General features: G+C 41.0%; 1 protein-coding gene across 1 annotated transcript in view; it reads left to right on the top strand.

The window, feature by feature from the left end:
* GLI2 (GLI family zinc finger 2) overlaps window positions 1-24,160 on the top strand; it is a 253,350-nt gene that overhangs the window by 217,966 nt on the left and 11,224 nt on the right. The window contains exons 6-11 of the mRNA XM_063288804.1: window positions 6,366-6,567; window positions 7,713-7,926; window positions 9,153-9,266; window positions 12,988-13,119; window positions 19,930-20,079; window positions 21,718-21,882. Coding sequence (XP_063144874.1) covers window positions 6,366-6,567; window positions 7,713-7,926; window positions 9,153-9,266; window positions 12,988-13,119; window positions 19,930-20,079; window positions 21,718-21,882 — 977 coding nt within the window. The remainder of the gene's footprint in view (window positions 1-6,365; window positions 6,568-7,712; window positions 7,927-9,152; window positions 9,267-12,987; window positions 13,120-19,929; window positions 20,080-21,717; window positions 21,883-24,160) is intronic.

Raw genomic sequence — 24,160 nt, 5'->3', positions numbered from 1 at the left:
GTAATAAAATGCATATGCCTTGCTTTGTGCTAAAAAAAGTCCCAGGCTGACATGCAGAAACTGACAGCTTCCAGCAGAGTTTTACACCCTGAAAAAAGATTAGGGGTGTGTAGATGGCTGTACCAATAAAACCTGGGCTGCTCTTGGACATCAAGATTTCTTCCATGGTCAAATTAATGGGAACCAATGGCAAAGCTGACACAGCGGGCATAAATCATGGAAAGGAGCAGCGAGGACTGAGTACAAGGCTTTTCTTTCTATTTAGTAATTTATCAAGGGAAGTGGCACATTAATAAACAGATCTCCCTTGAGGGGTGGGAGTAACAGAGACAAATATGACTGTCAAAGCCAGCCCGCTCAGTCCTCTTAGCGAAGTAGGAGAATGGACACAAAAAAAGCCCTGTGTGGATGTATCAATTTGTGTGAATGAGTGAGTATGTTTGTAACTTCTCTGGCAAAATTCTCTTTTGTAGGGATAATCAAAATAAGGACCTCTGGTATAACATACTGCATCATTCCTCATTAGCTGGACTACTATTACTCAAGGAGGCACGCTCACATGAGTTTTGAAAGGGGGTTAGGTATACATTGGATGTGGTCCAACCTCTGCAGTACATCCTCCCGGAGATGCTTGTCTTGCTGGGTCCCAAGGGCCATATCACAGAGAGAAGCAGTTGCTGGATTAAGTGTGCAGTATTGACAGCCGGTTATGCAGCCTGTATGAGCACATCTGCAACATCAGCATGGGAATTTGCAAGCCAATGGTGGGTCTGTTTCATCAAGGAGGCTTACTCAATTTCTCAGTTTAGCTCTCATGTACTCAGTAGTATTGGCCTTCTTCACGAAGGCTTTTGCAGTGAGGTTCTGTATATAAATGTCCTTAGATCTTCTAGTGCACAACAATAAACCACAGTGTGTCTTCCTATAGCAAGAATGTATAATCAGTTCTCTTTTCATTTATTATTTTATTTTTATAACATACACTCTATGCAGTATATGTGGCTGTATGGTGGGTAAACATTTAAAAATATAAACAGAAGGCTATATAGGACTCAACATTCGGTAGCGTAAGCTCCTTTAAACAAATTAAAAATAATTTTAAAGTTAGAATTGAGTATAAATGTTTGTAATTAAATAAATAAATAAAATTTAGTGTGATAGTGAGTTAGGTAAACTCTCCAAAGCCACATGGGAGGTGAGTACGGTTTCAAGTAGTCAACAAAACTGAGGTTTTGGAGGCCGCGGGAATCCTCCATCTCGTCTCTAAAACAGACTAGAATAAATTGTACCAAATAAATAGTTTCTTAAATGCTAAAAGTATAGAATACAGGGGTAATTCTATATATAATGCTACCTCCTGCCTGTCAATTGAGCTCCTTCAAATGGTCTACCTGATTACTAATTTTGCTGAATCAAGTTGGAATCCCTGTTTCTATGGGAGAAACCTTTAGATTAGCTGGTATTGCCTGAATCTGATGTAAGCCTACCAGCCACCAGAAAAGTCTGGATTGGTCTGGGATTTTGAACTGCCCGAAGTGACTGCCCAGCTCTTCCAGGGCAGTGTTCCTCTTTCTGCTGGGAACATTGCTAATGACTAAGGCAGAAAGCAGAGCTGGGCTCACCTACTTCTAGGGGTACTTGTTGCATTCCCTCCTGCCACCACCAAGCAGGATAACAGTGGCCAGGTCTCCTCCTGAATTGCATGTGGGCTCAGAATCACAGTGGTAATGGATTTGTTTTGCATACCAGGAAGCCCCAGAGTGGCATCAGGAGAGGGCCATTTAGGAAAAGTGGTTTTGGCACAAGCTAAGCTTATAATGTACTTGGTTACCTATGTGCATACCTTTTTTCAAAATGCAAGAATGGACATCCCTTCTCCAATGAGTTTGCAGTCCACTATACAATGCACTGACCTGGTTTACACATTATAATAAACCTGGGTTTATTTAACCATCATTTATTGAATAAGCCACAACTGGTTGTATTCACACAGCAAACTATTTCTTTTATTTATCTGTTTAAAAGATTTATAGGGCCGCCCACCTTAAGCAACTCTGGGTGGCTCACAACAACTAAGCCAAAACCAAATAAGTAAAAGTCTATTATTTGTCAGATGAAGGAGTTTCTGTTACTGCACGTGACTGAAAGCAAGAAGTAGTAAAATCCATCGAAGGTACGGTATATGCTTGGCCCCACTTGTTGGGGCCAAGTGACTAAAAATGTTGTGCCAAGTAATATGCTAATTTGCCCACTTTTTTGGATCTTGAGGTCTGGTAACCTTAGTCTGATGAGGCTGATGGCAAACCATCGGAACTTAAGCTGTAATAAGCCATAATAATAATTAAGCTACAATAAGCTGTAGTAATAATTCATTGTTGAGATAACTGTGCAGTCTTTGTTGTTGCTGTATTAACATATCTCATGAATCATGTTTAACTTTGGCTATGATGTAGTGTAAACATGAAGTCAGTACCTTCTGTGAGCATGTTCATAAATAACATGTTCATAAAAAATTAATACTGATAATACTTGATAGGTAGGGGAAGAGTCGTGGGGGGAGAAATCCTGTAGTAGCGGCTCCTAGAGCATTGCTCTGTCTCTCGATACATTAAACTATTCAACAGCACCTAGCACTGGTACAGACCTAAGCAAAGCGGAGATTATTTGATTGAATGGTTGAGAATTGCTAATTTAAGGGCAAACATGCTCTAACCAGGGCTGGCCTCTGTGAGGTTGCTTGGTCAACTGATTTCTAACCTCCCTACATTCAAAACCTTTGATTTATTTGTAGAAATGATAAAAGTCATTGACTTACAGCTCTTCCAAAGGAGACCCCTATTTACCCTTTAAAACCACTATCATCTTTCTCCACAAGCCATAAGTGAACCAACCTAATATTTTGGCCTCTCCCACCTTTAAATGAATTTCCCCAATTGAAAGAGGATCCTATTCCAGGGCTCGCATGTGAAACCCAGCTTCTCATCCTCAAAACAGCAGACAAATATACAGGCCGGTTCAGCTAAACTCAATGTTTTTTTTAAGAAGGAAAGCAAACAACCCAACTATTAATTAAATACCAAACTCTTATGAAGTCAACTGAGAGGGGCAGACCTAAAATGAAGGGCTTACACTACTTATGTCCATTTACTTTGCTTATTCTCCAAATAGGAGAATTTTCTGAAGAATGCTTAACAGCTCTGTTGAGAATTGTAGTTGCACACATCCACCTGAAAGCAATGAATCTTGCCTGCTAGACAAATAGACCATGACTGCTTTCGAACTCTTGAGTTCCTCCCTCATAAATAGGCATTAGGTCCTTGTTTTCCTTTTGCATCTTCCCTGGGAGATTCCTCTGTGGTTTAACTTTCTTGTGCAGCTAACAAGATAGTATCTCAAAAGTGAATGTTCTCTTGGATGCAAACATAGCTTACGTCCAGGCTGGGTGAGGAGACAAGACATTACGAACAGATCGGTCAGTTCAGTCAGCCTATCCAACTTCTGTTAATCTGCATTTATTTCAGAAGGAACCTGAAAGATGGGCACTCAGTTTATGGCCCTGTGAGGTAGAACAGGCTAAGACAAGCAAGGTGTATTGCACATATGTTTGGCATCAAAAGTGGTCTGTGATATAAATACATACATACACATATGTACACACACATGCACATACATACATACATACTTCATATTTTGGCATATAGCTTAAGCAAAACTAACCTGCAAAATTTGGAGAAGTGCAAAATCAGAAGGATGCACATTCTGTTTTTAAAATTATTATTATATTTCTATGAAACATTTTAAGAAAGGAAAAGACATAAAAGGCAAACAATAAATAAGAGGCAAAGAGAAAAACACAGAGTGAATAAACAGGAAATTTACAAGCTTCATAAAATGAAATAAGAATTTTCAATATTTCATTAGTTTTATATATCTGAATATATTATATTATTTTAAAAACTGCATTAAAATCCAAGTAATAAGTAAATATCGATAAGCAATTACCACCACAATACAAATCATAAAATAAGATTAGGAATTATAGTAACCACTATCCAAGCAATGAAAAATCTATCCTTATTTAACAGATGATTAAAACTTAATAACCTGAATATTACATTTCCAACCAGTTTTAGAAAATGAACTGTTTATGAGATGTAGTACACACACACACACACACACAAACACACAATTATAATCCAAAAACGGTTTCCAAGATGAATTGGAATTCTGTGTTGGATTTCCTTTTGAAATACAAAGTTATTTTGGACATGGAGATGTACTCCCACAACTGAATTGGCCATTTTTCTGCAGAAGTAACTATACAGAGTTTTCAGTAAGAAGGATATAGGCTCCTTGCAGCGGTTGCCATGTAGAAAGCTAGTTTGTGGGAATATCAAGTTTTATAATATTTAATTTTAAAGAATAGCAGGTTGGAAAGGAAATTTGGCTTTTAGCATTTCTTTCATACTATTATAAATCATCTTCCAAATTTGTTGAGTTATATACCCACTCCTTGTTTAGCAACTGAGTTCCATTCCAATGACTAGGTCATTAAGTGAAATGGTTGCTAAGTGAACATGTGACTGAGAGAGAAAGAGGGACACTGCAAAGATCACTGGTTGCTGCCATCTCATTCAGATAAAGTTCTCTCATACAGCTATACCAGTGTTACTCTCATTCTAATGTGCATTCTTGTCAGGAACACAAAACTGGGTCAGACAATGAATTTTTTTATTACTGTCATATTTGCAAATGGTCGCTAACCGAGGTAGTCATTAAATGAGGAGAGGATGTACAACTTATATACATACATACGTACATACATACATATGAGCCAAGCTACATTTCCAACCAGTTTTAGAAAATGAACTGTCCATTTTAGCAATCAGTACTGGAGTAATATACCAGCAATAAAACATCTCACACCAGTTTTTTTTTAAGTAAAACATTTGGTGTTGCTTTTCTTCCACTGAAATTCCCACTGCTGCATATCTATCTTTGTATCTATATTCTGCATTCATTTTATCATAGGGTCTTTAAACTATTTCTCAGTCACATTTCACCAACAGCTTATTAGATGAACATGTTCTGTTCTGTAAATTAGTTTGGGATATGCCAATCAGGTTAATGGTTTTTTGTTGTTGTTTTTGTAGTGACAAACTAAACAAAATTCTTCAAGATCTCTTATACTTACTTATCTGACTTTTCTACCTTTTAGCTCTGTGTAAAATAATTGCATCAATTATTTTGATTTATTTGGTTTTGTGGGTCACTGGTATTAGTTTTAGCCATGGGCAGGTCCTGAGTTCGGCAGATACGTAACAGGGGAATGGCCAAGGCAAAGGCACTTTCAGTGTAACCATATGGATGCTACTGTCTACGTATCTTTTTGAGTATGGCCATTTATTATGGTAAATTTTCACTTTTCATCACTTTTATGGAGGGGATGAACAAGTGAAGATCAAAGATGTTTATGTCACAAACAACCTTAGTGTGTCTTTTTTCTTAATTTATGCAAGGCATTTACATGCCACCCTAACTTCTTAGGGCAACTTTCAACCAGAATGAAAGCAAATTAACAGTGCATGCAACAAATCAGTCAACAATAAAACTTAATAATGCTATATAAAAGCAAGAGACCAAAGATAAACCTGATTAAATCACTGAGTCAAAAGGCCTGTTCCCCACCCCCACCCCCCTTAAATCTGTACTGACATCAAACTGGTATCAAGGGAGATACCAACTAAACCTCCCTGGAAAGTGCATTCCAGAATCAGCAAAGACATCCGGAAGATCATTATTATATCATTAACAGTAAACATTATTAATCTCATATTAGAGAGGATTATTCTCTGTTAATACTTCTGGTGTGCCTTGGGACAGTTGCAAGAGGGTTATCAAAAAAGTCAAGAGGGTGGCTGTGATCATGTGATCAAAGTCCTGCCCCTTTTTACATGCATTGCACCCACATCATCAGTAAAAAGGGGGCAGGGTCTCAGTCATGTGGTTGTGGTCACAGTCTTGACTTTTTTGACCCCCACCTGCAGACACCCCAAGCAGGATGCCTTGGAGATGTTCCATTTCACAGCACTGGAGAGCATTAGAGAGTAGCACATTCCTCTTTCTTTCATCCAAGATCAGGAGTCGCTTGTGGTCCCTGCTGTAACAGCAACAACTGAGGTTATCATCCAGAATGCCCAAAGGCACTTACTCTTGCTGAACATATATCAAACAGCACTCAAATTGTAAATGTATTTGAGTTTAAATTACTTTAATTGTGTTGAAATATTTGTTTTAAAAAGATTGAAAACCTGCTTCTTTTAATCTGGAACCGTGATATCTCCCCTTATTTTCATTTCACACAGTGTCAAGATTCTCCAGCCCAAGAGTAACTCCAAGACTAAGCAGGAAGCGAGCGCTTTCTATCTCCCCCTTGTCTGATGCCAGCATCGATCTCCAGACCATGATTCGGACCTCACCCAATTCCTTGGTGGCATATATCAATAACTCCAGAAGTAGTTCTGCAGCCAGTGGCTCTTATGGCCATTTATCAGCAGGGGCAATAAGGTAAGGCAAGTTGGAACACCCCAGGCTGAAATTCTCAACTTTTCAAATTCTGGCACAATCTCTACAGTCAAAGCAACAGGCCCAGAATAAATAAAAATGGAACTTGGGCAGATGTCCTGTGTGCAAACTGATTCCAGAGGCCTTTATAGGTATATAGAGATGAAGCTACTTCCTGATTTCAGGAACTTAGAGATATATGGTCTTTTTTTATTAAGTTGAAAGTGAGTATGCCCCAAATGGATTATTCTGGGTTTTCAGAAACTGAGTATTGTAAACAATCATTTAAGGTTTGTATCTATTTACCCAAGTTATCAACAACTGAGGAACATTATAAATTATTTTCTCTGATTATTTTTTTAAATGTTACAATCTTAGATGAACTACTGATAAAAAGTAATAATTGAAATGAGAATCAAACTTCCTGGTAATATGAGTAAATATTATTTTTAAGCATCATCAGAATCTTGCACTTTGCTTGCTACTTCAAGGGGCTTTTCATGTCCATTAACCTAATTCCTAATTTATAGTAAGGAGTAATTTCCACCTGTATAATTCTTCTCCTGAAGGATTCAAGTAGCAGAAATGCAACAGGGCCACTGAATAATATCAGGAAATTGTAGTAAACAGTACACAATATCTGGATAGAAAGATTGACCTTGAATGACTCATGGCTCCAAAAAGTCTCCAGTGCCCATCAACAGTGGTTCCTCTGGAAATCTTGGACTGCCCATGTGTAACTCATGATCAGTAAAGAGATAACAAGCAACTGACAAAGGCCAGGTGCAGTGAGATTGATAAGTCTCAGAAGACCAAAACAAAAAAAGAAAAAATCAAGGGAAATTGCCTTAAAGGGGTTCCTGGGAAAAAACAGAATGTGCCAAAAGAAAATGTAACAATCTAAAGTTATTGTTCATTATGGATCCAACTCATGTGGACTAGTTCTGCCTTGTTTGCGAACAAAGAGTTTAAGATTCAGAAGCAAGGCAGATGGATTGGACAACCCTGCTTGTGCACTTCTTGAAGAGGAAGAAGAAATCCACCCAGGCTGACTGCAACCCAGCATCTGTCCTTCACAATCTTCACTAATTTGCTGTAATTCTTAAAGGCTCCACCAATCCAGTTTTGTCTTTCTTCCTTCTCTCCAGTCCTGCCTTTACCTTCCCTCATCCGATCAACCCAGTGACATACCAACAGATTCTGAATCAGCAAAGAGGCCTGAGTTCAGCGTTTGGACATACCCCTCCTTTCCTACAGCCATCCCCAACTTTCCCTGCCCGGCAGCATGTGGCTGTCATCTCGGTCAATTCTTCTCCTGCTCAGATCAGCAACAGCAGCAACTGCATCGCTGAATCTAACCAGGTAGGATCCTCATCAGCTTCTGGCAGGGTTTCAGGAGGTTTCGTTGAAAGTACTGTCACAAAGCCCAGGTGGGTCTCTTAACATTAATCTTTTCAATTGCCCTGTTGTGTTCGCTCATCACAACCCTGACTTTTCATTTTAAATCACTGGTATCCCAAGTCTTCCCAGTTCTGGTCCCCCTCAAAGAGTGCTCTGTCTTACCCGTGGCCAACTATGTCCCGATGCTTGTGCTTCCCCAGCAGTGAGCGCTAATGAACTGAAGTGATCTGCCATGAAATGAACTGATACTCAGATTATGAAGCAGCTGCATTACTACAAGATTAACATAATGTGTGTATATGCCTTTCTCACACAAGATAGCATTCTGATGAGAGATTGTCTTTCAGTTGGCATTTGAGGGCTGAATGTATCTACTTGGAAAGAATGCAGCTATTTGCCTCCATTTTGGAGATGAATCCGTTAAAGTAAACTGAAGTTTCCAGCTTGGGCGAAATGCATATGGTTAGTCCAATTTGTATTGAAGCAGCTAGTTCAAGTAATTGTGTTGCCGTGTGGACATTCATCAGAGGAGGGGTGTGAATGCTGTAAAATGTTTGCAATCCAAAGGGTTTCTTTTTAATGGAGAAACAGATTTATTCCTTAGTAGCAGCTCTATCCTGAACCATAAACTAAAGGAACCCAATGTATGTTGGGCCAAAGTTGGCATTTGACTGTGAGGTTTCATGCTGAAACTCGAAAAAGTGGGTGGGCCAGATGATATTTAATTTCAAACAAACATAATTCACAGAATTGTTTCCAGTATGTATAATAATTTTCCTCTACTAATATATTAAAATGTAAAATGCATCAACAGCTTTGGGAAGCTCGGAGGGCCAGACCCAAGATCTTAAGTGACCACTTTATGATCCTGGGGCTGCAGGCTGTTCCTGCTACCCTAGAAAATAATGACATGGCTTGTCCTTCATAGACAAACAATAGGACTGTACATTTTCTGGTGAAGTACATTACAAGGGATATTTCACTGAGCATAGCATTCGGAAAATGCAGGCAGGCTTTAAAAGAGGAGTCCCCAATTTTTTTTCTTTTCCTGAATTCATTCTCATATTGATCCACAGCTTCTTACCAGTCATCTGAAACTGCTACATTACAATGCTGTAATGCTGCATTTGCTTGAGCATGTTGATATGGCCACCTAACTCACCCCCATTTTATTTTCACTTTACTAGAACAAGCAAAGCAGTGAGTCGGCAGTTAGCAGCACAGTCAATCCAGTAATTAATAAACGCAGTAAAGTCAAGACTGAAACAGAGATTCTACCCTCATCTTCTCCACCGACTCAGGTAACTCATGAAGGAAAGAGTGTATTCAGCGCTTGAACTGATTGACTCCAGAATTTTACAACCAACAACTATTTGGGCAAATTATGAATTTGCAGTGAGGAACAAGGCAGCAACTTGATATTGGAGTTGGGGAGTGTTCCTCTAGGTGCTGGCTGACTAGCAAATATGCCTTTCCTTTGTTGTTTCACTTGAAATTATTCAAAATGGTTTATTGCAAAGGTTGATGCCGTAGAAGCAATATTCTTTTTCAGTGTTAAATAGACTCTTTCTCTCTAGTGAGTGTGATCAGGGTTGCAATCTCAAGAGCTTCAGGCACAATTGCATTCTGAGTATAGGAGTCAGTGATCTAAATTAAGCAAATCTGCAATTCACATCCTGAACAGGAAGCACTTTGGGAGATGCATAGGCTGGAGTGAAGGGGGATTCTGGACAAAATGTGTGAGTGGGAATGTTTCAAGATCAGGGATCTCCTTCCTTAGACCCCAACCTGATTGCAGATTTCTGTGAGTGATTGGAAAGGGACACGCTGTGAGTCCTTGGGTCACAGCACTTTTTCAATAGAAATGTCATACTGCATCCAAGCACCTTAAAGAAAGATGCTTGACAATTCTGACCCGCCAAGCAAGCAGTAATGGTATCTGTGGTGGATTTCAGAGCTGGTGCTCCTTCCCAAGAGGGAGGGGGCACCAGCTCTGAAATCCACCACAGTATCTGAAAGCAAATATGGATGACAAGGAGATCTCGTGTCACAGTAGGAAGCTCCCAAGAAAGGGCTTGTTCCTCTTCAGGAAGGAATTGCTCAGAGCCGCATCCTTTACCCCGGTGACCCAGTATTTGACACCCAGAAGGGCCCACCAGCTTCTGTGCTCTTATCAGAGCTGCTGAGTTCCAGGCTGCTTAATGGCTGACACACTCTCTGACGGTTCTTTATCACAACTGTAAACTGTTGGGAGTGCTCTAGGCACTTCATTTTCATGAAATATGAGGCTTGCTATTGTCAAGCCAACAGAAGAGTTTATGACAAATTTCTCTTTCAGTTCCAGTTCAGAAGCGGGTTTTGGCATGATGCATGGGGACAGCAACATGTGCAATCATCAGGGGGCTGGTAAAATTGATGAAGATAGCATATCTAGGAAAGATAAACATGCTGTAGTCAGCACGATTAGGGCAGAAAGACATCTCTCTGGAGCATTTGGTTTAGGAACACCTTGGCATACAAAGGCAACAAACAGCACAGGATCCGAAACAACAATCCTGCTTTACTCCCACCTTAATCAAGTTATGGGTAGCTGCCAAGAGATGAGAGAAGGGGATTTCCTCTCTCCCGGGAAAAGGAATTTGTAAAGGAATGTAAGGGACATTTAGCTGCAGTAATTCCATATGCTGCCTAAGATCCTGATTCTAATATTTGCCATCTATTGCTAAGCATGGATTTCTTCACACATTTTATGTTTAGAACTCACATGGAAAATATTTTACAGGTACTCCTATTTCAAGATGACAAATACATATTTGCAAACATATGTTTCACAAAAGCCCATTTCCTAGAAAGTCCCAATTAGTTAAACTTCTTTTGAAATTTACCTTTGTAAATTTGTCCTTACAAGTGTACCTTTGTCCAGAAACTGAGTTTGCCATTATGTAACATAGGCCTCATCCCCCTCCCTCCCTCCCTCCTTCATTCCATTCCTTTCAGTAATCTTGAGCAGGTTAACTGGAAACACCAGGAAACCTGGAGGCTTTCTCTAGGGACCTCCTGCAGATGGTGGTTGCTGGCCTGTGCAGCTCCTGAGGGTACCCTTCTGTTGGTTCATGGCCACCTGCAGCGTCCAGGTCACAGGTTGACCAAGCACAGAATGCATATTTTCTGTCGCCCCTTTTTATTCGTTCTGGACACAAACATCAGTCTGTGATCTATCAGCTCAGTCATCCAAAAGTCATATCCACCATGCATTTGCATTGTGTTTGAAGGGTTTCTTGAGAATTGCACAGATTTCTTTGGCTCATACCACTGAAATGTTGAAGCAAAGAAGCAAGCTTTTTCTCTTTGTGCTTCTTCTGGAGAACATGTGGAGCTCTGCTTCAGATATCAGCACATTGTTTTCATATCAGGCTTTTCATTCTCTTTAAGTGAGCGTCCTACACTCTATCTCATATATTATCTAACATATGACATCCTTATTTTTGTATTATACTCTTTATAGGAGATTGTATTTGATCAGTTCTGAATGGAATTACCCTCCTCCTAAAAGGTTTGCAGGCTGGAGGGGGATCTTGAGAGTCAGGGCCCAAATGATTACTTTAAGCTGCAATATCTTTCATTAGTTTTGGCAGATGTACCAGCTATGACCTCTTGCAAATTGGCATAGTCTGGTTATGCTTATCTTTAGGGCTGCCTCTGGAGCTTCAGCCAGTGTAAAATGCAGAGGCCAGACTTTATCTGTTTTCCTATCTACAGATTTCTGGTCCAGAGCACTTTTTCTTATGGCCTCACTGTACCAATGGAGGGAGGGTTTTGGATTTACTTTATTCAAAGTATGATGTGGCCACTGGGTCTTTCCTTTCTCTTTTCATGAACCACAGAAATGTCCTCCATGTTCACTGTACCATAGGCTCATTGTAAGAGACCTGTCCTTCAGCAACATGTCCTGGATTACCACATGGTCATCTGAAAGGCTTGAAAGGGATGCTGAACAGGGTTAGGTGTGCAACTTTTCTCCTCCTCCAGTCTTCTCACATTCAGTTGGAGATGTGAAGCAGAGCTGATCATAAAGTTCTGATGACCGACAGGTGTGGACACTTTGGCATTCCAGGAAGCCCTGTAAAGAAAAACTCTGCTCTGCTAAGATCAGGAGAGGCATTTTAACAGTTCCAGAATAGAGAAGTGGAAGGCCCCATTCCTGGTCACCTTGTATGCTGAATAAAGTACATCCAGTCTTTCTGTCATAGCGCCATGGGTTTTTAAGTGGAAGCCAGGCACTGATTAGGCTTGACCTGATGTTTGCATCTATGCCTCCATGGGTTCTGTTAGGAGCAAAATATCCACATTTGCCCCCAGTAGAGGCAGAGGCAGAATTATTTTACATCCCTGCATCCCTCAAGGTGTGCTTGGGTGCCTATTTTAAAGTGCTGTTGCTTGCCTTTTAAAGCAGTAAGTGGCTTAGGATTCAAATCTTTAAAGAAGCATCTGTCTATATCAACCTGCATGCCTGCTAAATGGCCTTGGCCAGTGGTCCTCACTCTCCCTCCCCGGTTAAGAAATAACGTTCCAGGGAATGTCCTGAGGCCAAGTTTGCACACAAGGCAACCCACCTTTTGCATATTTTAAATTGTTTTTACAGTTTCTGGCTTTGCAGCACCTAACTCATTGTTTGTACTTAATATTTGTTCCTTAAGTTTTGTAAACAAAAATGCTTGATAAAAAGCCATATCAATTTTTGAGAGCAAAATGAGTTTAAGAAAGTCGGATGGAGAAATAAAGTGGCTGTTGAGCACCCAGGCTGCATTGTGCCTTTAATACAAAGAGGAATATCTGCTCAGCTTCCAACCAACTGGGCAGCATATGGTGCTTGTCTCTTCTGCTACTACAGTGCAGGTCTTCTTAAGCTGATCAGGAATGCTCTCTCCTTTCATTCAACAGGACCTGCTAGGTAATCTATGGGTGACTGAGGGTTTCAGGCAAAGCCAGTCCATCTTACTTAAAATGCTTTATGTCTTACAGGAACTTCTGACAGACTTGAAAGAGGAACTTGATAAGGACGAATGCAAGCAGGAGCCTGAAGTTATTTATGAGACCAACTGTCACTGGGAAGGTTGTGCAAAAGAGTACGATACGCAGGAGCAGCTGGTCCATGTAAGTGTTCTTAGGAAAGAGACCTAAGTTATCGGATCAAGAATTTAGCCTCCCATCGTATCATGAGTTGCATAGCCAAAATTCAAACTGCAAAGTCTTAAAAATAACCAAGCTGGGGATAGGTAAACCTTGCCAAATGAAGTAAAATGTTCAGAAGAAAAATGTAGCTCCGGGAAAGTCTTTGATAGATAGTCTTCCATTTCTCAGCAACCAGCATTTAAGAATAACTGTTGCCATGTGCAACCTGGGTCAGGTCTCACCCAAATATGGATGTGCTTATGGACTTTTCTATAATCTGCAAACCTTTGTGGACAAATTGCTGAGTGATCCAGTCTTGTGCTGACCGCGCAGTGAAAAGATGCACTGAAGAGACAAGCAGGACTAGTTCTGCTTGACACTCTGCCCTCCTGACACTCACAGTCATGTTCTCTTCCTTGGCCTGCCTAACAGGAGAGCATGTCCCAAGAGCCATTGTGATGGTGCAGGTGAGAATACCTTCTTATTGAAACTGGGCATCTGCGAGATCCTGCTGGCTATCGCTGTTCACACTAACTTACATTTTTCTAGAGGGAAAATATTAAGTAATTCTGAGTGGTGACTGCCGTAGTATGAGGTGCTCATCTGAATTAATCACTGCCTAGCTTTCTTGGTTAGACTGGTGTCTCACCTTTCCTCTGGGACCTCAAGATGGTGTACCTTGTACATTTTCCTCCAATGTTATCCTTACAACGCTTTGTGAAGTACATTGGGTTAAAAGATAATGGCCATTTTTTCCCCACTAGCAATTTATAAGACCTTCTAGAGTCATCCAAAGAGCCCATTTGGTGTAGTGGCTGTTGTCCAAAACTGAAATAGTGAGGATAGGCTTTCTAACACTTCTTTATTGGTCTGGGACCATAAACAAATGAAAAAAAAATCACTTCAACAATGGCTGGGTGATGATATGAACACACCATAAGGCACTGGTGAGGAAATGGCTGTCAGCCCTTCAAGTAGACCAGTCTAAGAAACCAAAGTCATGCATGCTAAAACTACTTTTATCATAAGAATATAGAACCAGAATCTTGCAAGTCTGAATGCACTCTCCCCTCTCTCCCCCCACTTATCTTCATGAGAATTAGAGAGGGTCTTGTCTTTGGTGTTTACTCAGATTACAGTTCTGCTCTGGACTCAGATTTCTTTTATCTGACTGTTGTCTTGGTTGTGGCTCTTCCTCCTGTTCCTCAAGGTTATTCCTTCTGCTCATTACAATGGCCTATGAGCATTTCCTCCTGATCACATTAATGTGTATTCCTCTAGTCAGGAGGCAGATATTATGTAGACATACTTTGCACTACCTCACTGGCTGATGTCTAGTGTGCCTCAGTACCAAGGCTTCCAAACGGTCCTATCCTTAGAGTACTCCTGAAGGAAAATAATTGGTGGATTCTCCTATTCTTCATTTCCTCTCCCACTCTACATCACTAGCCAATGGAAGAAACCACCACCAATCATGCTACTTAAAAATGTGGTGGAGTGAAATGGCTGAATGTGGGCTGGCATCTGATGCTTTAGCCACCTTTCAAATTGACCAGAGTGACAGATTGTCAGAGCAGAGGTGCTCCATGCTGGTAATTGTTACCCAGGCTATTTCTGAACATGGCACTATTGGCCTTCTGGAAGACTGGTGGTTCTGTGTCCAGAAGTAGCCCAGCAACTAGTCAGTCAGGTGGTGGAATGAAGAGAGGAGATTGCTCACATGGCACATTGAGAGAGCTCCATTGAGAGAGTACATTGAGAACGTCATCCCAGGTCCATCTCCCTTGTCAGCTGAGTTATTTGTGGACACAGGTTTATTGTTTTCCTGTCACTTGGGTTAGAAGTGAAAATTGGCAGGCCTCTTGTCCATTTGACCTTGGCTCCTAAATGCTTCAAATTATGTGCTGCAGTGGAATGACCACGCTGACAGTAGAGTGGCTGAAGCTGGCAGCACACAGAAGTATCCCATGGAGTATGTAAAATGGCATCTGAGCAATCCAAATGCTGCTGTCCCTACCCCCAAGTAATAAAAAGAATACAAAGTGTGACCATACAGAACATGTTATCAGCAGAAGCAACAGAAACCCTGTTACGCAATCATTTGGGACAGAATCAGCAACCCGTCCTTTTCCCAGTTTAACCATAAAAGCCCCTTCTTTCACAGACAGATCTGTTGGTCTTTTGAAAAGCCATTGAACACATGTTTAATTACTGGTCTAGTGAGATTCCAGAAGACCCATATAAAAGGTTCCCACATAATAGCTGAACAGTGCTTTGTCAAGTGCAGGTCAGGTCTTATGTGGGCAGTGGCCTCCAGGGATTCAGTCACTCCTACATTCAGAGCAAAATGGCCATGCAGAGCCATATGTAGTGACTGGAGCAGAGGGGGCATGCCCATAGCAGCCTCACCTGGCTGGTAGGGGCTTGGTAAACGCCTTCCTTTTACCACACCATCACCAACGTTGTGAATGAGGCACCATAGTTCATTATGTCAGTACAAGATAGAAGACGCTACTTTAAAACTGGAGCAGCTAAGCACAAATTTAGACTGCCTCCATGGGAGGTTAAGGATGAGATGAAAGCTGCATCAAGAGGATGTGTCCCATAAAAATAGGTAATGTCTTCATGTCATTGGTTAGTGAAATGTGAGAATATGCCCTATGAGAGCCCAAAACTGCCCAATGAATTTAACGGCTGACTGCAGAGTTAAGTCTGGTTGTAGAGAAGAGAACAATTTGGCAGCTATAGCTGCTGAAATGAATGAAGAAAGTAACTTTTCACAGGTATTACAATCCTACTTGATGGGCCTTTCCAATAGCACTGTGGCATAGAGCAGGGATGGGAAGCCTAAGCCCATGGGCAGATTTAATTTATAAGACTTTCATACTCAGCCCAGCCAAGTTCAGGTTAAGATCCATTTCCTGAGTCCCTTCAAAGAAAAATGCTTCTTTCTTCCCTTTGTGCACAGACTGGAGGTGACCATCCTCTTATTCCAAGAACAGAATAATAAAAACCATAGCAATGAGACCCAATCACTCGCTTTTTCTCTTTCCATAATAAGAAAGGAACAACCATATTCTCAGTACCTAATAAAATTGGGTGCTTGCTTTGAAAATCTTGCCTAGGAGGCAAATCCTCAGATCTGGCCAGGAACCTTGGATTATTTCATCAGCAATAAACTCTAGTAACTTGTACAGAATTGTCTCTTTGGGCTGTCGATGTTCATCTGAACTTCTGTTGGGACTTTGGAAAGGAGTAAATTTAAATACATCAACATTTTATCTTCAGTCTTAGGCAATACAACTTCTTTTTTTTTTTTTGTGGTGGTGGTGGTTTAGTAATTAAGTGTGTGTATGTGTGTGGTCATGTGTGTGAAAGGATTAGTCTGTGAGAGGTAACCCTCGACCCTGATGCCATGCAGTTGCAAGGAGAGGTTCCAAGAGAGAATGTGGTATTTGGCCCCGAACAAATTCCCCCTCTGACTGAGAGGCAGATACAGCAGAGGGCAGTTTAAACCTGTCATTAGAGAAGACTGTGTGTTGATTCCAGAATAGGAACAGAAGAAAAGAAGAAGCTGAAGGTCCCAAAGGGAATTCCTATTGGCTGCCACAGTTGGGAGAAGAAGAGGAGTGCTGTTGAGATTAGAGAAAGAGAGAAATGCCTGTGTAGTGGCTAAAGTGATGCACTTCAACTCAGATGCCATTGGTTCAGCTCGGTGCTCAGCCGTAACATTTGTTGGATGACTTTGGGCTTCACACATAATACTGAACACGTGAGCCTCATGCATAGCCTCTGTAACTAGCCATAACGATGCCATAAAGGTGACATGAGTCGCAATATCATGACCCACACAAAGCAATTATATATTAACAACAGGACACCCGACGCAGATATGTCAGTTGTGTCACTTGCATAATGATGCCGTGACGCTTGTGTTGTCACTTGCCTGCATCTTGTAGATATCCCTACGCATTCACTCCTCCTGCATCTTTCTCTTCTGCAAGCCAATCGTTTACTTTCACTTTTGATTCTCAACAAACCAGGTCATCAGTGTTTGTGCAAATGAGTTTTTCCTATTCTTACAGTAAACGCATTTGCCCAAAGCTGTTAGTGTACGTAAGGTAAGCTGTCAGCCTGTGTCAGGGAAAGGAGGGAACTTTTGATAAGCAAAGGGTGCCATGCTATGGCTTGCCATTGTATCAGAAATGACCCATTAGTCTCCATCAAAGAATTATGCTGAAGTTATGAGATGATTCCATTTCTGCTCTAAAAGAATGTTGTAAATTCCACTGAGAAAAGGAAAGGGTTGTTGGTTTTTTTAGCCTCTCTAAAATTGGAGGAGTTTGTGCAAGAATCTGAATTGCAAAAATCAACTGAAGAATAATCAGGAGAGCCCTGAGCCAGGGAAGACATGTGGCTGCAAAGTGTAAGGTTGGAATGCATAGGAAGTATTTAGAAAGATAACAGGAGGTCATGTGCTGTATGCCGTTTTTGAAGGAAGTTTTACTTTCACCTGAATGCTTCTCCTCAAAGGTGTCCAGGCTCTTCATCTCAGCTGCATGCTCCTAGAGGTGCAGCAAGCGCACTTGTTAAATATCAGTGTTAAATGGAAAAGAAATCCAGACTCTAAGAAGCCCTCCAGGTGTTACATTTTAAGACTTTGTATCTAGCAAGGACAACTACACTGTAGCTAAAGAGTTTGTTTCATCTTCATAAAGATATGGATAATTATACATAATAACATTTTTCCTAAACGGTGGTAATAAAACCAACCATAAAACAAGAATGAATACTTCAGTTTAACTTTTTAGCAATTGAGCACTTGAGCAAAATTAGGGTCACCAGATTTGGCCTGCAAGAACATAGAAAACCACTAGATGCCAGAAAAGTGTTATGTGGGTCTCTTGGCTGCTATCTAGTGGTTTCCTACACTTTTGCAGCCCAGAATTGGAGTCCCCTGTAATAGTCAGGTGAAATCTTACAGATGTGAGGAACCTTTATGTTTAAAAACACAGATCACAGGTCCTTCTGCCATCCATTCATCTTGTTACAAGTGATTTAGGGACTTTTCAATAATTATTTGACCTTCAGTCATTTTTAACGACACATCACTGGGTGAAGGCTGTTTATTGCAGAGGTGGACAGGCCATGGTAATATCAATTCTTGAAATGGAGCTGGTCTTACTATGTTGTCCCGTATGTCCACATTCTGTAGTAGCAGATACCTTTGTGGTACTAAGGGTTCAGTAAGGTCAACTGTACTGTATGACTATCACCACAGAAGACCAACCCTTTGCATGGCAGAATTACATGACACCTACATATGATGCTACAGTTCTCTCCTTGGTCCATTTTTCTTAATAGCTGTATGCAAATTACAGATTTTCCAGTTTGATACTTAATTATTTGTCATGACTTTTTCGGAAGCTACCTTAGAATTCTGTCTGATGTGGGTATGAGAAATCTCAGACAGTCCCCATGGCAAATCTACAGATTTCTTCAAGCAATGAAATGCCTATTAAACCAGCACATGTTGACCTGAGTTGTTGTGTGGACAGTAGCTAGAAGCCCATGGGAGATGTTCCTATAGATCCAAGGGAATGACCAAGTGACATCTAATATAAATTGCCTTATCATGCTATCACAATAAAGAAGAATCACAGTTTTTATGCTGTGGATTTAAATTATTCCTTATAGGCTATCATATTAGCAATGCTCTGTCTAGACCACATTTTGGGAACATGTTAATTCTTACTTCCTTTATATTCATGCAAAATGAACTTGCAATAGGGATGAAATGTACTCAAAGCTGTCTGCAACCTGAGAATGACCTTAGAATGCTTTCTACAAATAAGTGGAGCAAAAGAAGCTTGTCCCTGCATGTTGCCTGAATAAGAAGCCCTGAGAAACAACAGAAACTGCTTCAAGCTTGTGTTAAAACAGTAGAGTATAAGTGTAACTGACATAAATAACTAGTGATTGTATTGGCTTTCATTTGAAAAGAGTGTGAACCACAAAATGATTAAAATTAAGAAATTCCTTATGCCCCAGTGTTCCTCTGGCCAGGTTTTGTTGTTGTTGTGGATCTTGAAGACAACAAGGAATGCTTTTGAATCCATAACCACAAAGCATCTGGAGGGTAGAAGGAGTTTCCCAGTTACACGTGTGTATTGAGATGTTCTGAAATATTTGACACTGCCTTTTGAAGCAAAACCTCCTCTGAGTGGATTGCAGGGTGAGGTTTAAAATAGAACTATTTTTTTCTTTGTTTTTTGTGCCTTCAAGTCAGTGTTGACTCCTGGTGACTGCCTGGACCCTGAAGTTTCCTTGGCAAGGTTTTTCAGGAGTGGTTTGCTTCCTTCCAAGGCTGAAAGAAAGTGACCAGCCCAGGGTCACCCAGCTGGCTTTGTGCCTCAGGCAGAACTAGAACTCATGGTCTCCTGGTCTCTAGCCTTGTGCCTTCACCACCACACCAAACTGGTTCTCAAAAGAGAAAAACTGCAGGGATTTGTCCAGGCAGTTGCCAGGAGTCAACATTGACTTGAAGTCACCAAAAAAAGAAAGAAAAGAAAAGGACATAAATTACACTTAACTAAGCACATTTGTCAGAACAACCACATCGATAATACAGTGACAGGATTCTATTCATCTAAGAGCAGTCCAGAACTTCCAGAAAAACTGTCAAGGAGAGACTCATGCACGATTAAGATTTCCTTCCATCTTCATGCAGAAGTGACACAGGGGATGCCGAGTCTCTCATTTCACAGTCCATCTTCTTTTCTTGCCTTTCAGCACATCAACAATGATCATATTCATGGGGAGAAGAAGGAGTTTGTTTGTCGCTGGCAAGAATGTAGTCGGGAACAGAAGCCGTTCAAAGCACAATACATGTTAGTTGTGCACATGCGAAGGCATACTGGAGAAAAACCCCACAAGTGCACGGTGAGAGAGTGTCACTGCGGAAGTGTTTTCAGCCTGAGGCTGACCTGGCCTAAGGCAGTAGCAAACAAGCTACTGCAGGCATGTGCCTCCCAGCTTTGCTACACTTCCCCATCTAGCACAAACAGAGCAGCAGCAGCAGGTTGCAGTCTGGAGCAGATTAAAAATCAGTTCTTTCCTCTGCTGTAGCACTGAGAGAGTGACAGAAAGACCCTTTCAGTGTGGGGGAAGGAAAAGGGTGCCTGTTTGATCTGCTTCCGATTGGAGGGTAACTCTTCTTCTTACCTCAAGATGGAGACATTCCGGATTTTTTGTAGAGGTGGGGTCTGGTGCAGAGGGAGGGGAAGCAAAGATGTTTGGCAGGCAAATGAGATAACCCCACAGTCTGACTTCAGTCTGCATCCTAAATGTCTCCAGTAATCTTCCACATGTTGGCAGATGGAATACACTGGATGGAGTCTCATGTCCTCATAAGCGCAGAGCAGGTCTCAGGGTGTGAGGAACATCCCTGCATTTCTCCCTATCTATACACTTGTGCTTGTTAAGTCTAAGTGCATTCCACTCTCCACTGCACATCCAGCAAATGAGTGAAGACTGCTCCACATCATGTTGTTGACTTTATGCTGTACGCCACTATCTCCTGCAGATCAGCATACACAGGGCAGAACAGAGATTTCACAAAGAGAGCAACTGAATCGCAAAAGGAGCTTGCAGCACAAACACATCCAGTGAGCAATGCTCCTGTTCTGTCCTCTTCCTGATCCCTAACCCTAAAGCAAATGAATTCTGCCTCCAATTCACCTCACCCATTAGATGTGTTCTTTATTTGAAACCCCCCTAAGTAATTTGAGAAGTCCAAGGACTGAGGCAATTTCTTCTGCATCTTAAAATGTTAGCATCTAGGCAGCTATGACCCTATTAGCACTTCTAATAATTATTCTAACTTCAGAGCAAAAGACCCATTCTACACAGTGCTGTAATCTAAATTAAAAGCTTATTTAGTGGAGAAATGTCTGGGTTCAGTGTGCAATGATTTCTCAGCATGCCCTTGTTCTTTAAAAGTCATCTGAAACAAGGAACAGGACATCAACCAGAAGACCAGGCTAGAACATTTGGCTTACATCCTTGTTCAGGATAAAGAAAGGGATGGAAGACAATCCCATTTGATATTAAGATCAGGGCATAGAAATAGGAAACTGGATTGGCCAGCTGTCCTGCTCAGATATGCTTAGTTCATGTTTGTTATTCAAAACTGCTACGTGCTAGTTGAGGTTTTTGATATATTTTGCTGCCATTTAGTGGCCATCCAGATCTCTGCAGCCCAGATATGCAGATATCCAGATCTGCAGCCCAGTCCTAAACATAGACTCTTAACAGGAATGATCCCTGCATGAAAACTGTGCATGAAGAGAGCCCCAGTGAGTGGGTTGGTCTTAAAAGTACAAGCACCTGCTTTCCATCAGCTGCCCAGATTACAAATTGCATTAAAAAAGAAAAAAGAGAGGGGATCTTTTCTGTCATAGACTGCTCATGAAAGCCAAGATCTGCCTGGGATTTATTCTCTCCAAGAGAGATTAAAACCAGATGAGATGGAAAAATGCCTCCAGCTGATTAACACTCCAGTTTTGTTTTTGTTTTTAGTTTGAAGGTTGCTCCAAAGCATATTCACGGCTGGAGAACTTAAAAACACACCTGAGGTCTCATACAGGAGAAAAACCTTATGTCTGTGAACACGAGGGCTGCAATAAGGCTTTTTCTAATGCTTCTGATCGAGCAAAGCACCAGAACAGAACACATTCCAATGAGGTAGGGAATGTCTTTACCACAAACTGGTTGCTTTTTTTTAATGTTTCTAATAATATGCAGTGATTTGAATAATAATCATACCATACTGACTTTTTGATATTTATCCTGCCAGAAGGGAAAATGATGCTAGTTTAATTCAAAGTTTTCTCACATAAGTTGGGCCTGAACTGTGATCCTGGCCAGGTTGAGCATTCTTCCAGGAACACAGAGCTGCTCAATTTTGGTTTGTGTTTTTGAGAAAGAAATTCACCAAACTAGCATCTGAGCACCCAAACCTAAATGAAATGTCTGGCCTTGTGGATGCGTAGGGCTGGTGCACAAGATAAATGTTGGGTTGTCCTCTTTTCTAATTAAGATCCATTATTAGTAGCTGTGGAAGTTCAGGAAATTGCCTGTATTGTACAGCATGTGATGGTCTGCTGCAGATGGTTAATGCTGAGGTTGAAATTTATATTACCACTAATTAAGCAAAGGGCAGTAAAAGGAAATGCTCCAGAGTTCAGAAAACAGCTGGGACTGGGTAAAAATAATTTGAAATCATAAGTATACATTATGATGAACAAGTGGATTGATGTGAGCACAAGACGAAAACGTTTCCCTGGTGCTTCTGAGGCTCTTTTGCCACCTCACAGCTTCCTTTTGAACAAATATTTTTCTTAACAAATATCATGTGTTTCTTATGTCTGGCTTGAGGGCAAGAGGCTGTGTTGGTGGCAGAAGGCTACAAATGGATTGGTAAGAAGTGGAGCCATCAAAATCCATGATCAAGCAGGGGAAGTTTTGCCCACTAAGGAAGGGGGGAAGGAACAGAAAACTAAGATACGCCAGAGTTCTATCTGCTCCCCAAAGTTGGTCAGCTAGGTGGACTTACCAAAAGGCAACTCGTGCTCCAGATGGGATCATAGTGAAACTCTCCTTAAGATTCAATATCACAACATGTTGGAGATGAATCAGTAGGCCGTGCATTGGGGAGATATATATTTCTGGGGTTATTTATATGTCTCACCTCCTACAGAAGCAAGGCTGGTGGAAGCTTGAAATGGGTCTTTTATGACCAGATCCAAATTATTGTAGAGTTTCCTTCCTAGAGAAATTATTGTTATCCCTTTAGGCACTTAGCAAAGGCAACATTGTTTTGCCAAATGCTTAACAATCGGTGCTGCTAGTTTAGGATTAATCTCTCTTTGTACTCTGCAAAAGTTGTAACTATTCATTATTTTATTGGGTTTATTTGTACATTGCTTTGCATGCCCATCAACTGAGGTAGAAGAAATGTAAAAGTCTGAATCCAAGTAAAGGTTCAGGATCTTTGTGAGAGGAGTAAAGACAAAACTTTCAGGGTGGATTTCACAGGACTGGCCACAGTAAAATAGGAACGTGCTTCATAAAGGAGCTTCTAATCCATTCTGGAACAATTAACCATGTTTCATGTTCTGATCATTTGGATCTGCTACCAGAACTTGGTCTTGAACATCTTTGCTCAGAGTACCTTTTCTATTTTCAATTTGCCTAGGTCCTATCCATCAACCTATTAGGGACTGCAGAAGGGCCATTGAATAAATATAAGGCACTCTGCTTGCCTAGGAAATGAGTTTGTTCCCATCCTTATGATCTTACCCATCCATCTTAGAAGTGGGTGAATTAGCAAGTGGGACTTTTTCTGCATATGGAAAGCAGTATCTAAATCAGAATTAGAAAAAGTAGAAGAAAGTATTTCTTAACTAAAGCTGAGAAAATGTAAACCAGCATTCTTCAGATGGTCCGCTTCTAAGAACTAATGGAAAAATACTTTAAGCAGCCTAAAACAGCATGTTACAATCCAGCCTTTCAGAAGAAGCTACCAGAGCTATCTTGCTCAAAGCAGGTTTGTGGAAATGCATTTGGATTTGCAGGAGGTGGGGGGGTGTCATTTCTGCTTGCTTGTTTGCTTGCTTCTCTCTCCAGCTATAGAGCCCTAACATTGTTTATTTGTGCTGCGGTTATCAGTGACTCAAATTTTCGAAGTTACGGTATCATCTTCAAACATCACTGAGGGGCTTTGGGTTTCACTCTACAGCTACCAGTTTGACAGATGATGGAGATGTAGGGGAAATCTGATGGGCTGCAAATCCAGTTCAGATTCTCTCCTGGCTTTCTGTAAAACAGGATGCCTCTTTCCCTCCCATCACCCTCCCAAGCGAAGTATATTTCAACAGAAAAGTTGGCCTAAAGAGATTTCGTGCACGTCCCAACTACATCCCATGCTAATCTTATTAATGCAGTAATGTGAACAAATGGA

This window comes from Candoia aspera, chromosome 1 (genome assembly GCF_035149785.1).
Source record: "Candoia aspera isolate rCanAsp1 chromosome 1, rCanAsp1.hap2, whole genome shotgun sequence".
NCBI classification, from domain to species: domain Eukaryota; kingdom Metazoa; phylum Chordata; class Lepidosauria; order Squamata; family Boidae; genus Candoia; species Candoia aspera.
The sequence above is the reverse complement of the archived record's forward strand: the minus strand, read 5'-3'. Positions and strand labels throughout refer to the sequence as shown.